General features: G+C 34.8%; 1 protein-coding gene across 2 annotated transcripts in view; it reads right to left on the bottom strand.

Moving 5' to 3' along the window:
- The window catches only part of SGPP2 (sphingosine-1-phosphate phosphatase 2), a 125,148-nt gene that overhangs the window by 19,177 nt on the left and 90,805 nt on the right, over positions 1-15,166 (bottom strand). Inside the window, exons 3-5 of one of the 2 annotated variants that reach the window (XM_074298624.1) lie at positions 9,757-9,822; positions 8,595-8,774; positions 5,945-6,034 (exon numbers count right to left, since the gene is read on the bottom strand). In XM_074298624.1, the coding sequence (XP_074154725.1) occupies positions 5,945-6,034; positions 8,595-8,774; positions 9,757-9,822 (336 nt within the window). The remainder of the gene's footprint in view (positions 1-5,944; positions 6,035-8,594; positions 8,775-9,756; positions 9,823-15,166) is intronic. The other variant, XM_074298623.1, reaches the window with a different exon arrangement.

Below are 15,166 nucleotides of genomic sequence, written 5' to 3' on the forward strand. Positions count from 1 at the left end.
GTAAATGGTAATCAACTCAGTCCATGAGTTAATCAGTTACTAGTTTATTGTTAGTTTATGAACTTATTACACTTATTTACCTTTATTTATTTATTTATTAGGTATTCATTCAATACTCGTAATAAGCAGGCATGATGAACCAAGAAATAGCTAAAAGAGAGGTATTAAAAAATTTTTTTAAACAAATTATTTAAAGCATAGTTGGAAGAATAAATCCAAACACTTGGTCAAAATAAAAATCTGTCAGGGATAACAAATTTCTACAATAAACCAACCTTTGAGCTCTCTAATCTCAGGGCTGGATATGCCTTGGAAACTCAGTTCCTAGTTCCTGCTATAGCTATAGCTGGAAGAGTATGAGAAAAAAAAGAAACCTGTTTGAGACTGATTTAGGTTCATTTCTGCTTGGATACCTGGTGTGTTTCTGGTCTCCCAGTTAATTACTTATTGAACTTGGAACTCAATTTTTTTTGTGATCTCTAGCTCCTGTATGGCTCATTTGACTTTGACCTTGTCATAGATCATAAGTCTCTGTTCTTGCCTGATGGCTCAGACAAGATCCTTTGCTTCCTTACTGATCTGTAAAATGTTTTTTCCAAGTTGTGAATGGCAACCACAATTAACTCCACACCTAGCTCATCCTGGTATTATCTCTGCCACTTGTTCTGGACTAGACCCAGGTCTTGATCACTTAAAGTTTAGCCAAAGAAATAGGCTATTCTGTTCTATCACGTCTCACCTCGTATTGGGAAAGAATATAACAATTATGGAGTCTGTCTTTTTTTTTTTCTCTCAGTTACATGCTCCTTAAGAAATAGTCACTGGGGGGCAGCTAGGTGACGCAGTGGATAGAGCACCAGCCTTGAATTCAGGAGGACCCGAGTTCAAATCTGCTCTCACTTAATATTTCCTAGCTGTGTGACCCTGGGCAAGTCACTTAACCCCAGCCTCAGGGGGAAAAAAAGTATAAGAAATAGTCACTGGAATATATGGGAAGCACAATCCCAATAACTTTAGAGAAATAAAATAAAAGAAAGAAAAATGCACTTCTCTCCAGAGTCATGGGAAAATAATGGATACAAGACAATAATAATTTATGGTGAGAACCACATTTTTAAAAAAAATCTTGGCAGCCCTCATAGGGGTAGTTGTTTAAAAGTTAAATGGAAATTAAATATAGAGTGGTATGTACACAGTCCTGTGCTCCCTCTCCTGCCCAGAAGTGACTGGTAACTTAGGCTGAATTCTAAGCATATTGGGGGAAAATATACACACATACATCAAAATACTATACTCTGAGCTAGAATAGAGTTTGGTGTCATATATAGGTAACTGAGTATTTGGAAAATTTTTCAATGTTGATTCCAACCAAGACCGAAAAAAATATGTGTATGTGTGTGTATATATGTATGTATACATATACACACATGTATATATACACAAGTGTATTCACATATGTATAGTATGTATATCTTTGTGAGCACAATATGTTATATACTTATGTGTTACACATAAATATATGTGTGTGTTACTGATACATGATATGTGTATATAGGCATATACCTCTAATTTACCAACAAATAATTTAGCTAGATAACTCTATTTACAGAAAGAAAGACATCCAGTAAAAGTCAGTAAAATAAGACTGGGTTTCAGCCAATTCAATTGGAAAATAAATCAACAACTACTCTCTCCATCATATGTCAATTATTCACTAAAAGATCTAATAGGAAAATAATATCTTTGACTCCCTTTCAGCTTCACCAAATTTTTAGAGTTGGAAGAAACCTCCACAGCCACCCTGTTGAACATATATATGAAATGGAGCTTCACTATAATTTACGTAACAAGGGAGTACAATTTCTGTTTGAAGTCCTACAAAGTGTGGCTGTTGATAATGGGATGTCTTGGGAAAATTCTGAAGGGATCCAAGTCACTTTTGTATAATATGGTGACAAATTTGAAACAGAGGATAGAGTTCTGAAATCAGGAAACAAAAATCCTGTCAGAGATACTAGTTATTTGACCCATGGCAGGTCAAAGCAAGTCAATAAGCATTTATTAAGTGCCTATTAGTAATAGGCACTTTGCTAAATTTGGGGGACAGGCAAAAGTGCCAAATCAAACCTGACTCTCAAGAAGCTCACAGTTTTATGGTGGAAATAACTACATACAAATATGTACTGTATACAAATAACTATATACAAATACAAACAAGATATAGGGACATAGGTGACTTGGTTGACAGAGCACCAGCTCTGGAGTCAGCAAAACCAGAGTTCAAATCTAACCTCAGATGTTTATTAGCCCTGTGATCCTGGACAAGTAACTTAATCCCACTTGCTTCCCTCCAAAACAAACATCAATAACCAAGACAGAAACAAAACAAATTGGAAATAATCTTAAGAGAAAAGACATTAAAATCAAGGAGGAGTTAATCTCTGTCAGCCTCAGTTTCCTTATGTGTACAATGTGGATAATATGAGTACCTACTTCACAAGATTGTTGTGAGGATAAAATGCTCTGCAAACCATCAAGTGTCATATCATAATAGCCAGTATTTGTAGAGTGCTTTGCAATCTGTTTTATATGTTTGTTTTACTCTCATAACTACCTTTGGGGATAGATGATATTATCCCCATTCTTTACAGATGAGGAAACTGAGTAGAATTAGTTAAGTGACTTGTTCAGGGTCACCCAGCTAACTTTCAGGTTTTTCTTATTTCAAGAATAAGAGCTGGGTTATATGTGTTGGGCCACCTAGTATTTGTAACTGAAGAAATTACATGGATTCCTGCTAACTCTGTCATGTTTTATGGTTTTTTAAAAATTCCTTTTGTTTATTTTACTAAAGAGAATCCTTTATTTTTACTATTCATTTTTATTTAAGACTATTTTTAATAATTTTAATTAATTTTTTAATTAAACCTTTTATTTTCAAAATATATGCATGGATAATCTTCAACATTCACCCTTGAAAAACCCTGTGCTCCAAATTTTTTCCTTTCCTTCCCTCCACTCTCTCCCCTAGACGGCAAGTAATCCAATATATGTTAATCATGTGCAATTCTTCTATACATATTTCCACAAATATCATATGGCACACACAAAAAAAAGATCAAAAAGGAAAAATGAAAAAGAAAAGAAAATGCAAGCAAACAACAAAAAGATCACTATGTTGTGACCCACACTCAATTTCTACAGTCCTCTCTCTAGCTGCAAATGGCTCTCTTCATCACAAGATCATTGGAACTGGCCTGAATTATCGCATTGTTGAAGAGAGCCACCCACATTCATCGGGATTAATCATTGTACTATTAATTTTTTTAAAAATTGAGTTCCAAATTTTTCCTTCTCTCCTACCCTTCCCTCACCCATTGAGAAGGCAAGAAATATTATATCAATTATACATGTGAAATAGTACAAAACATTTTTCCATACTAGCCATGTTGCACAAAAAGCAAGAAAAATAAAGAAATTCAAAAATTTTGCTTTAATCTCCACTCAGAGTTTGTCAGTTCTCTCTCTAAAGATGAATAGCATTTTTCATCATAAGTCTTTTGAAACTGTCCTAGATCAGAGTTGCTAAATCTTTCACAATTAATTGATCATTTCAATATTACTGTGTGTACAGTGTTCTGGTTCTGCTCACTCTTTTTTGCATCAGTTCACATAAGACTTCACAGTCAGCCCATTTTAAAAAATTTGTTAGTGTCATGTTTCTAATAAGAATAACTTTCATCTCTGTATATAAGCATATGTAAAGTATATGCCAGGTGTGTCCAAGGGAACATTCACCATATACTCTGGGGAAGGGCCAATGGGTTCCCATGGTGTCGGAACAAATTCGGCTCGACTCTGGACATACCTATGTTTCCATTGCAACTGAAAGATGATGAAGTTCTTCCCTCTGCACAACCCTGCAGGCTACATAGAATAAATACCCATTCACAAATGAAGAAGTTGAGGGACACAGCCCATGTATGTTAAAGCTGGAGCTTGAAACCCAGTCCTTCTAACTTGACAGCAGAGAATCACAGATCTAAATCTTAAACAGAGCTCAGAGTTACCTTCATTTTACAAATCAGGAAATTGGGAAATTAATTGCCTAAGGACACACAGGTAGAAAATGGCAGACCTGGGATTCAAATCCAAGACCCAAGACTTCAAATTCAGTTCTTTTAGGACAATACTACCCATAGAAATATAAAAAGCTACTATTTGATTTTATTCTGCTAACAAACCCCAGACTTAAGTCATTTAATCATTGTTCAAATGAATTCTCTTTTCTTTCTGTTGTTCTAAGCAGTAGTTCACTCATTATCACAATGGTCTGAGTTCTGGTCCCTTATCACTGGGACCCTTATCAGCTAAGCCTTGGCCTGAAGTTACTGGGTGCAATGTTGAAAATTAATGGAGAAAAATCAGAACCTCACCCTCTCTTTAAGAGTGTTAGACTCACCCTTATTTCTTCTATTACTTCAATACTGCTATCCCTTAGAGTAGGGATACTAAGGTCAAGGGAGGTATTCAATATTTCTGCCCTCCAGGAAACCATCCCATGATGGAAAATGTTTTGTTACAGATCTACTGAATTGGTTTTTATATGTATTTTCAATTCAGGCCTGTAGCCTCTCGTACATATTTTAATGCTGAATTTTAACCTGAATTCATAAGATGGTTTTTAATTTAAACCCAATGATATTCAAAATAGCCCCCCCCAAAAAAAAAGTACAAAAAGAAAAAAATTGCCAACAAACCCAAGAGAATTCTACTTAATTCCAAGTCTATAAACACATTTGGAAGCAGCCTCTTTACCCTCCAAGCAGCAGTGTAGCAAATTGAGAATTTGCTCCCCACCAATTCCCACCCTGGATTCTACCACTTCCTGTTTAGCTCAAAGTGAAATGGGACTGAGAGTGAAGAAAAGGACTCTGCAGTGTCTAGAATGCTAGGACTTAGAGCTGGTCAGATAATATTCCCATGACCGGAACCACCCTTACCCCAGAAATGACTCCAGTTGTTTCAACATCCCTTATTGCTTCCCTCAAAGTTAAGTTCAGCAGCCACACAAAGAAAGAACATTAAAACTTCTTCCTTGTGTTTTGAATTCACCAAGATCCTTGACCTATCTCATCTGAGGCACTCTATGTAACTCAAGTCATTCTCCGATTCTATACCTGCCACTGCTTGGTTTTTGCTTTAATAGTTTTGAACAGACCCCCTTTTTCCCCAGAATCCATTAAATACAGCTGCTTCTACTGGTTAAATTGTCTCTTCTCCCATTTTCTCCCACCTACATGCTACCACAAACAACAACTAGCACTAGTCAACAATTAAATTCAGGGGGCAGCTAGGTGGCCCAGTGGATAGAGCACCAGCCCTGAATTCAGGAGGACTCGAGTTCAAATCTGGTCTCAGACACTTAACACTTCCTAGCTGTGTGAACCTGGGCAAGTCACTTAGCCCCAGCCTCAGGGCGGGGAAAAAAAATTAAATGTAAAAGAGTAACAAAATTACCATATTTATATATTGCTTCTGAAGATTTTTTTTTTATTATTGCATGGTTTTACTCATTTGTTATAAGAAGGACTTAGTGTGTGTGCATGTATGTATATGTGTGTGTAAGACAAGGGAGTAATGTGGCAGGGAATAAGCTAATGAATAGTGAGTGATGGAGAAGCCCCTCCAAAAGAAAAGGGAATAAATATAATCAATTTTCAAATACCAATGATGATGGTATGATATCCTGTTAATATTATCTAGGGAATTAGTTGCCATGGATATATATACCCTGCAAAATGACCTACCACAGGGTTGATGGGAAGATGAATTAAATTGGAAAAGAATTTTGTAAACACAAATAACTTGAGTAATAATAGTGAATTCATCCTGCTAATCTACTCGTCCAATATTCAGCTCCAGATTTGAGAAAAATCCTTACCAGTACTGTGTGCATGCCGGTATAAAGCCGGCTAAGGGATACCATAGTAGAAAACAAGATGGCCAGCATTAGTCCCAATGCAAAGGGATACTGTGGAAAGAGAGAGAGAAGAAATGAGAGTTTGTGTGGCATTTGACATTAATATCTCAACATTATATAAAATGAATATATCCCAGTGAGTTATCGTTTTTTGCTCTCATCTAGCATTATGCACACTAACAATCTTGCCATTCAGACCCAGACATAAGAATAGGGAAGGAGAGAGAGGGGAGATGCTTAAGTGTAAAGTTATAGCACTTCAATTCCAACAAAAAGATAAATGGTACTGAATGGAAAACAGACTCATGTCTGAACCCGCTAAGTTGAAGGAAATGGAATTTCCATTCTTATTTTTTCTTTAAGCTCATAGAAATTAGGCATGAGGAAAGTCAACAATGCTTCCAGCCAGATGTTCTGAGTAGCAGTTATTTTGGTGGCACCCAATGGTGATAGGAATGGCAGTGGAATACAGTGAATAAAGGGCTGGAGTGAGCTTTAGGAAGTTTGGGGATTCTGAGTTGGAATGATACACTAACTGGTTGAACCTGGGTGTTTCTAGGACTCAGACTGCTCATCTGTAAAGTGGGGATGATAATAATAGCACTGACCAGAGCTTCTAAAGTTATCATGAAGACCCCAAACCAATGAATACAATGCATTTTTGCAAATCTCATTCAGTGCTGACAAAGTTCCAAAGGCCTATATGTCTTTCTAAAATTTAACATTCATTTGGCTTGAGATGTTTAGCCACATTGATTTCAAAATTAGCCAGTTAATGCTGGCACTGGTTGAATTTTGAACATTAGCATTAATCCATATTCACACAGTCATCTGAGTATGTTTAGATCTGTTTATTAGGGGGAAAGCTAGAAGAACTAAATAGCTAATTTTATTTATTATAACAATATGTGTATATAAGGAAAAAAAAAAGCAGAACACTCTTGCTACATATGAACTAAAGGTGATTTAAAAAAAAAAAAAAAGGTTCAATGTAGTCTTAAGTTAGACCTACTTAATCTGTTTCCTAAGGACAGTCTCCTTTTTACTGTTTCAATCTGGTGACAAAAACTTATTGTGAGTAGCATGGCTGCAGGTTTTTTTAGGAGCAACCTGAGGATGCTGGTATCTCACCCACAAGTGGCTTTTGGGCTTGCCTCTTTCAATAATGTTTATGTCAGAAGTTTAAGAGCACCACCAACAATTACATACCAATTTACTTGGAGGCTGGTTTGTCTTATTTTCTAAGTAAAAAACAAAACAAAACAAAACAAAAAACAAATAAACCTCCGATTTAAGTAACATGCTAAATTGCTAAATAGCACTAAAATATGTCCCTAGATTTGGGGGGCAAAAAGATGGAAATGTCTTCTTAAAAGGGGATCCCACTCAGATTTAACTGAGGTCTAAAATTTGCCAAGAGTGAAAAATCATCTCTAGAAAGTCTACATAATTTAAAGGAATGATTGTCTAAAAATTTATGTCATTTAACTATTTAAGAGTACCCCATCCCTTCCAACTCCACTCAAAGAAAAGCTAAGAAAAGATGTTTCCCTCCTTCCAATAGGGAATGGGGAAGAGTGGGGAGATTATGGGAACAGAATATTGTATATATACAAACTCAGGTGATATATTGGCTTGTTTTTCTGAGCTACATTTTTTTTCCTTTTTTTTTTTTCTTCTTTTTATTCTTTGTAACAAGGAATAGCTTGTGGGTAAGGGAGGAGAGAGGGATGTATTTGGAAACAATAGTTACATAAAAACAAAATATATTAATAAAAATGGAAAAAAAATCAAAGCAAGGCAATCTTTTAAAATTATTAAAGGCAGTCTTAGCAGAATTAGCATTCAAGCTATTGCATAATCATAAAAATTAACACATTTTTCCATAACAATTTTTAATCTTTTAGCAAATATGTGGTAAACTTAATCCCATTTAGTTCTTTCCTAAGCAATGCTTTGAACCATCCATTAGAATGGACTATCCCTTACCAAAAGCAGGAAGAGCCTGGGAACTTTTGGTTCAGAGTGCTTACTGCTTCTGGCTAGAGACAACACGACCAAATAAATTTGGTGGTTTCAGTTCAATCCTTAGGGATCATTTGTTCAGAGTACAAAACTTCCTAAGTCTTAGCACAACTGGTTGTTCTAAAAAGAAAAAAAACCAAGAGGGCTAGAATTTAAAACTTAGACCTGGCTATGAGACTGAGAACAATAATACTTAAAATTTTATTGAGTGTCATTGTGGGTGTTTAATCCATCCTAGTCAGTGTTTCATGAATCTCAAAGTTACTCAAGCTGGTTTTATATGGAAAATTTGGAAATAAAAATCTGTTTTCCTAAACAGCACTCCTCCTTTCCTAGCCCTCCCTAAGAAGGGTCAGTCTTCTAGAGAAGAAACAGCAAATGAATGGAAGTAGCAGCTTTGTTTAAATCCTAGTTCAGTCAGTTTCTAGAGTATCATCACCTTGGGCAAGTTCTTTTTATTTTAGTTTCTTTTTCTATGAAACTTAATAGGTATTCTCTAAATTCTCTTTCAGTCCTAAATTGACTCTATGATTCTTTTCATTCTATCCTCAGTACCAAAAGAACCCTCAGTAGAACTGCTTCCTACCTCGTATCTGTCCATCGCAGAGATGAGGAATGTGAAAGAGATAGAGGTTGCCGCCATGGCATGAGTCGATGGCATTCCAAATTCATCAGCTAACCTCTTTTCTAGCTTCACAACTGGAGGGGAGGAGGGCCGGGGCCACTTCAGAATATCTTTGGAGACTTGACCTATATACATAATCACCTGCAGAATAAAAGGAATGAATTAAATTTAAATTGATGGATATAACCTACAAATTCAACAGATGAAACTGGTTTCTCAGTTTTATACCCTAAAGATGCAGAATGTCTAAGAGTACTACCTCTTCCTTGTACCATCCATCTGTAAAGCATAGTAGGTTGTTGGGACATATTTTAAAAACACTTGACTTCTATAGCTCAGAACTACAAAGTAGCTTATAATAAGAAATGATGGTCCATCATGGCAAAAAACCAAAACAATATTTCAAATCAGGCAGAATTTCCTATTCCAAAGAATGACTAGAGGTTTATTATTCTTGATGAAGGGCAATTAAGAAGGATAATTGGAGTCCATTCGACTGTAATCAATAAGTCTAGGGGGAAAAAAAGTCACATAAGTATTTTTTACATTTTCAGCTTTATTGATTTGTTTTCTTTTTACATTATACAGTCAATCCTCAAATTTTGTGGGGGTAATGTTCCTTTAAAAATGGTACAAAAGTAAAAAGCATGAATATTGATACATTGAACCTATGGGATATAGGAGTTAGGTTCCCATAACTACCCAAAATTATAATCTTTTACTAGAGACTGCTGAAAATACAAACAATTCTTTATAATAAGACATTGGTTCTGATATGACTTTTCCTAACACAGTAACCGTGAAATAACCCTTAAAATGCAGTACACAAAATAAAGTTGAAAACATGCAAAACACTTTTTCTCATTAGTAATTACTTAGAATCCTGTGACCTTTTGCTCTTATATCTCAAACAAAAATATTGATTTCAGACAATACTATATTGTTATAAACCCTTCCTTTTTTGTCTGCTCTCTAACAAGCAGGGGAGAAAGTGCTATCATATTAGACAAGCAAGGTCTGAACACATTTTTGTATATAAATTTAATAAATTATATATAATCATGGGTGAATACACACATATTATAGATGATGATGATACATCCTAACTATAACTATCTATTACCTCTCTGTAATGGATATTATATTTCAGCATCAGTCCTCTGGAATTAGGAATGGTCATACATAAGTCCTATTTTTAGTGGGAGACAGAACATAAATTAGAGCAAATTTGGTTAATCCTTCCCAAACCCTTGTCCCTCCAAATGTGGCCTGGATTATGAATACAAAGAATTTACTCAATATGTTTTTTTGGGGGGAAGACAGAATTCAAAGATATTGGGAATAAGTCAGGGCTAAGCACTCTGTTTACTCATTATTTCCTTTTTTAAAATGTTACTTTTAATCATGAACATTAATAGTTTACCAAGAATATATCTATAGATTTTTTGGTTAAGTGTCTAAGATCATCTGCTAACATTTTCTCATATTGTTTTTAATTTCTCATAATGGCCATCAAAAGAATCATTCTGATCGCTATACATTCTTTTAGATCTTTCTGGGTTTGGGTCTCTACATTAATTCATGTAGTTCCTTATTAAAATACAATATTATTTGAGTTTACCAAGCAGCCTCTGGAGTGTGCAGTTTATATTTATTTGTGCATAATGGAAGTGTTTTTTGTGGAACTACAAACCATAGCCTCTAACTAGATTCAGCCAGCAATAGCCCTGAGAGCCTAAGGCTTCAGTGCAAATCCTACAGAATCTTTTTGCTAAGATATTATGATACAAAAAGCTTGGCCATGTTAATCATCTTTTTATGACCAGGGACTGTTTCTCCACTGTACAAATGAGACTACTTTTTCCCCAGGTCTTTGAATCTTTCCTATGAAACTATTGGATTTTTTCAGAATACATTTATATGTGTACTTCTTGTCTTTACTATTAGTTGGGTTTGTATTCCCAAAGTCTATCACAGAGACTGCAGATTTTTGGTGCTTAATAAATGCTTGCTGATTGATTGGTTCAAGGACTGTATCAATTTCTGTCTAAGTTTAAAATATTGTACAGAGGAAGATCAAATTACCCAAACAATAAGCTGATTTGTTCACAAAGAGGAAATTTTAAAATTATACAAAATTACACACTAACAAAACAGACTTAAAACGGAACTGAACTCCTTAAAAAAGAAAAAAAAAAAAAAACCCAACAATATAGGCAAACCAACAAAACAAGAACTTGAGAACTTAATCCAATCTCAGGAAAACAAACAACCCAGCAATCCATAAATCAATTGCCAAAGTGAGGGAAAACCCATTTAGGTAAAAAATTAATCAAATATTTAAAGAACAATTAGTATCTACACTATAAAAAAATTGTCAAAATAGAAAGGGGAAAACACTCAGTGAAATTCCTTTTATAAGACAAATATGGTACTGATGCCCAAATAGTGAAGAGGAGAGACAGAAAAGGGTAAGTATAGATCAATCTCATACTAATGAATATTGATGTAAAATGTTTTTAAAACAAAATCCTAGCAAGGAGACTATGTAAATTCAGAAAATAATTCATTATGATTAAGTTGAATTCATATCAAGGATCAATGTTAGAAAAACATAATAGAATTAATCATATAAACAGAATAAGAACAAAACCCATGTAATTATTTCAATAGATACAGAAAAGGCCACTGGAAAAATCCAGGATTCGTTGAAAAAAAAAACCCTTTAACAGTTATAGAAATAGAAGGCTCCTTCTTTAATATAATTAAATGCATATATTTAAAATAAGTTTTATAATGGAGAAATATTCCATACTTTCCTAGTACAATCAGGAGTAAAACAAGGAATCTCTTTTTCCTCACCATTATTTGACTGAATGTTACCAACAGTAATCAAACAAAAGAATAAAAGCAAAAGTATAAACATTGGTAAAGAAAAGATTAAAACATCCCTATTTTAAAATGATAAGATAATGTTCTTGAAAAATCTCATGAAAGTAGCAAGAGAAACTAACTGAAAAGATTAATGGTTATAAGCAAGGGTACAATAATGAAAGTAAATCCACAAAATCTCCACATTTCTATTCAAAACTAATAAATATCAGCAAGACATTTGAAGAGAAATTCCACTCAAAATAATAAGAAAGAGTATAAAATAGCTAATATTTTAATTGGCTAATGTTCATATGAGATTTATATAAAACACTTGACATAAAAAAAGAAATTTAATTATTAGAAAGCTATTTCCATATGACTAGAGCCTGCCATATCACAAAAATGAAAATACTACATAAATTAATGTCTAGATTTAGCTATCCTAATCAGATTACCAAGGAAATACTTTTTAGAATTATACAAAATAATAATATTCATTTAGAAGAAAAAAAAATCCTGGAAATCTCAGAAAATGAGAAAAAGTATAAATTAAAGGGACTGGTATTAGCAGATTTCAAAGAATAATACAGAGCATCACTTACCTGAGTAGTCCTGAATACAGTAAAATTATTACCTCCCTCATTGTGAGCACCAGATCTCTCTCAATTAAGATGACATTGGCACATCTGCCAGTTAACACTTACTATGTTCCTTACCCCGTGCTAAATGCTTTACATTTATTAGCTAATTTGATACTCATAACAACCATAGGGAGCAGATGCTATTCTATATATCTTTTATATAGACAGAGAGGTTAAGTAACTTAGTCAGTATGAGTCATACAACTAGTAAATTCCTGAGGTCAAATTTGAATTCAGACCTTACTGACTCTAAGGTTAAGCTCTGTCTACTACATCATATAGCTGAAAACAGAAAGAAAGGAAACACTTCCCACTTATATTTTGCAATTTCCTAAATCTTTTTTAAATGAGCATCACCTGCACCTTGTTTTTGTGAGGTTGTTTTTTTGGAATGAGGGAACCCTTTATGGACTTTCTAGTTATTTCTATTAACGATCATCCCTTGTCCATCAATTGGAGAATGGTTGGGTAAATTATGGTATATGGATGTTATGGAATATTATTGTTCTGTAAGAAATGACCAACAGGAGGAATACAGAGAGGCTTGGAGAGACTTACATCAACTGATGCTGAGTGAAACGAGCAGAACCAGAAGATCATTATACACTTCAACAATGATACTGTATGAGGATGTATTCTGACGGAAGTGGATATCTTCAACATAGAGAAGAGCTAATCCAATTCCAATTGATCAATGATGGACAGAATCAACTACACCCAGAAAAGGAACACTGGGAAATGAGTGTAAACTGTGAGCATTGGTTGTTTTTTTTTTTTTTTTTTTTTTTGTTTTGTTTTGTTTTTCTTCCCAGATTATTTTTACCTTCCGAATACAATCCTTCCTTTGCAACAACAACAACAACAAAATTCGGTTCTGCACATATATATTGTACCTAGGATATACTATAAGATATTTAATATGTATGGGAATGCCTGCCATCTAGGGGAGGGGGTGGAGGGAAGGAGGGGAAAAATTTGGAACAGAAGGGAGTACAAGGGATAATGTTGTAAAAAAAAAAAAAATTACCTATGCATATGTACTGTCAAAGAAAATGTTATAATTATAAAAATTAATAAAAAAAATCATCCTTTTACATTTGACTCAATATCCTAATCTGCCAATATATTTTTGAATCTTGACTTTGTCATTTAATGAGTTAATTATGTCTCCCAGCTTTGTGTCATCTACAATACTGATAAGCACGTGAATCATGTCTTCATCTGAGTTATTGAAAAAAATGTAAACATGCATTCTAAGTCATTGGAATGGATAGAGACAATAATTATCTAATTTAGCATGGTTCAGTATGATTAATCTGATCCTACAAGGACATGTTATAGACCAGAACTTGAGACAAAGTAATATTCACACCTTTAAAGGAGTTAGATCATTGGTTCACACACTAGACTTCACACCTTTAGAGCGCATATAAAAGGACAAGCCCACTGGAGGAGATTCAGAGTCAGGATTCAGTCAAAGAGGGAACTTTGAGAGAGGACTTTGAGAGATTCACAACTAGGACTGATTTCCGGGAGATTCAGCGTGAAGATTCATTCCTGTTTCCACATTTGTGCTGGTTGGAGACACTCAGACAAGAGCTCTCGGGAACCAAGGAGAGAGGAAGGTCTCCAGAAAACTAGCTGAGCCCCAAGTTAAGGAGATAAGATTTTGGAAGAGACAATAAAGGAGTTGGACTTTAACTCCTGGCTCCATTTGGAGTGATTATACAGAACTGAAACTAAGACTGTCTCCAGAAGCTCCCCAAGGGATCTGCTCCCAGAGAACAATTACATTTTAGAAAAAAGAATATTACACACCACAGCCAACCATAAATCTGTGGGGTACTCTATGGCTCACCTCCCTACAAGCTGATATCAACTTGTGTCCAATCTTCCCAGCAGTTCAAATTTCTTTTATTATATCTTTTTATTATATCTAGTCCATAGCTGTCCATTTTGTCCATGGATCACCTAAGAAACTTTGTTAGCTTTTTATTCTTCCAGACTAGTAACTTTATTTCCCCCAAAAAAATAAAAGGAAAGAAGGCTACCTTAACCTGACTTACTCTTGACAAAGCTGCGTTGGCTCTAAGGGTTCATCTGATGTTGAGAATTCTCCTACCTCTATCCCATTCCCATGACCAACCCAACTCTTGAAGAACTTTGAGACATAGGATCCTATGCAACCTTTCTCTGAAATCTAGGTACAAGTTAGATTCTACCAGTTTTCCAACCCATCATACTTTGGTCTTGGATAAAAATAAATAATCTTAAATGCTCCATCAATAACACTCCCTCCATATCCCCCCCTCCCTTCTAACTCTGGGATTTTCTTGACCCCAATTTCTTTCACTCCACTTAAGTCTTACTCTGATGACTCATTGTGGAACAAAGGGAAAATCAGAAAACTGGACAACCAAAGATCATTTATTGCCAGGTTCTAGACCAAGCTAGAAAGGACTGAGCAAAGACTGAACAAGGATTTAGTGAGAAATTATATGTCTCTCAAGATGAGCTAAGTCCAAAGTATCATATACAAACTTGGCTGCAGGGGTATGAATTTTTATCCTGGGCCAACTTTTGAAAGTCTTCTCTTAGATTACAGAATTTTCTTCTCCATTGGGGAAGAGAATATTCCTACCAATGAAATCACAAATTGTTGAAGAATTAAAGTGTTTATTTGAATAGCTGAATGTTAGGGACCATTCTTGTTTGTTTGTTTTTTCACCTACATGTCTGCACTATACAAAAGTTTCAGCAGAATCTAACTATTTGAGGATAACTTTTTAGTTTTGGCTTATACATGGCACAGTATATTACACACAGCAGGCACTAGATGAATTGACTTAAGGTGACTCTTTCCAAAACTCTGTTGATGTCATGCTTGTTTCCAGCTTCTGTCAACCTCCTTCTGTATCATGTCCTCTCCCATGTCTGTAAAAGTCTCTGATTGGAAAGATCAAGGCTATCACTGTTGGGACTAAATGAACATATTTTCTAAACAAGACAACACTTCTG

The sequence above is a fragment of the Sminthopsis crassicaudata genome, chromosome 3, assembly GCF_048593235.1.
Source record: "Sminthopsis crassicaudata isolate SCR6 chromosome 3, ASM4859323v1, whole genome shotgun sequence".
NCBI classification, from domain to species: Eukaryota; Metazoa; Chordata; class Mammalia; order Dasyuromorphia; family Dasyuridae; genus Sminthopsis; species Sminthopsis crassicaudata.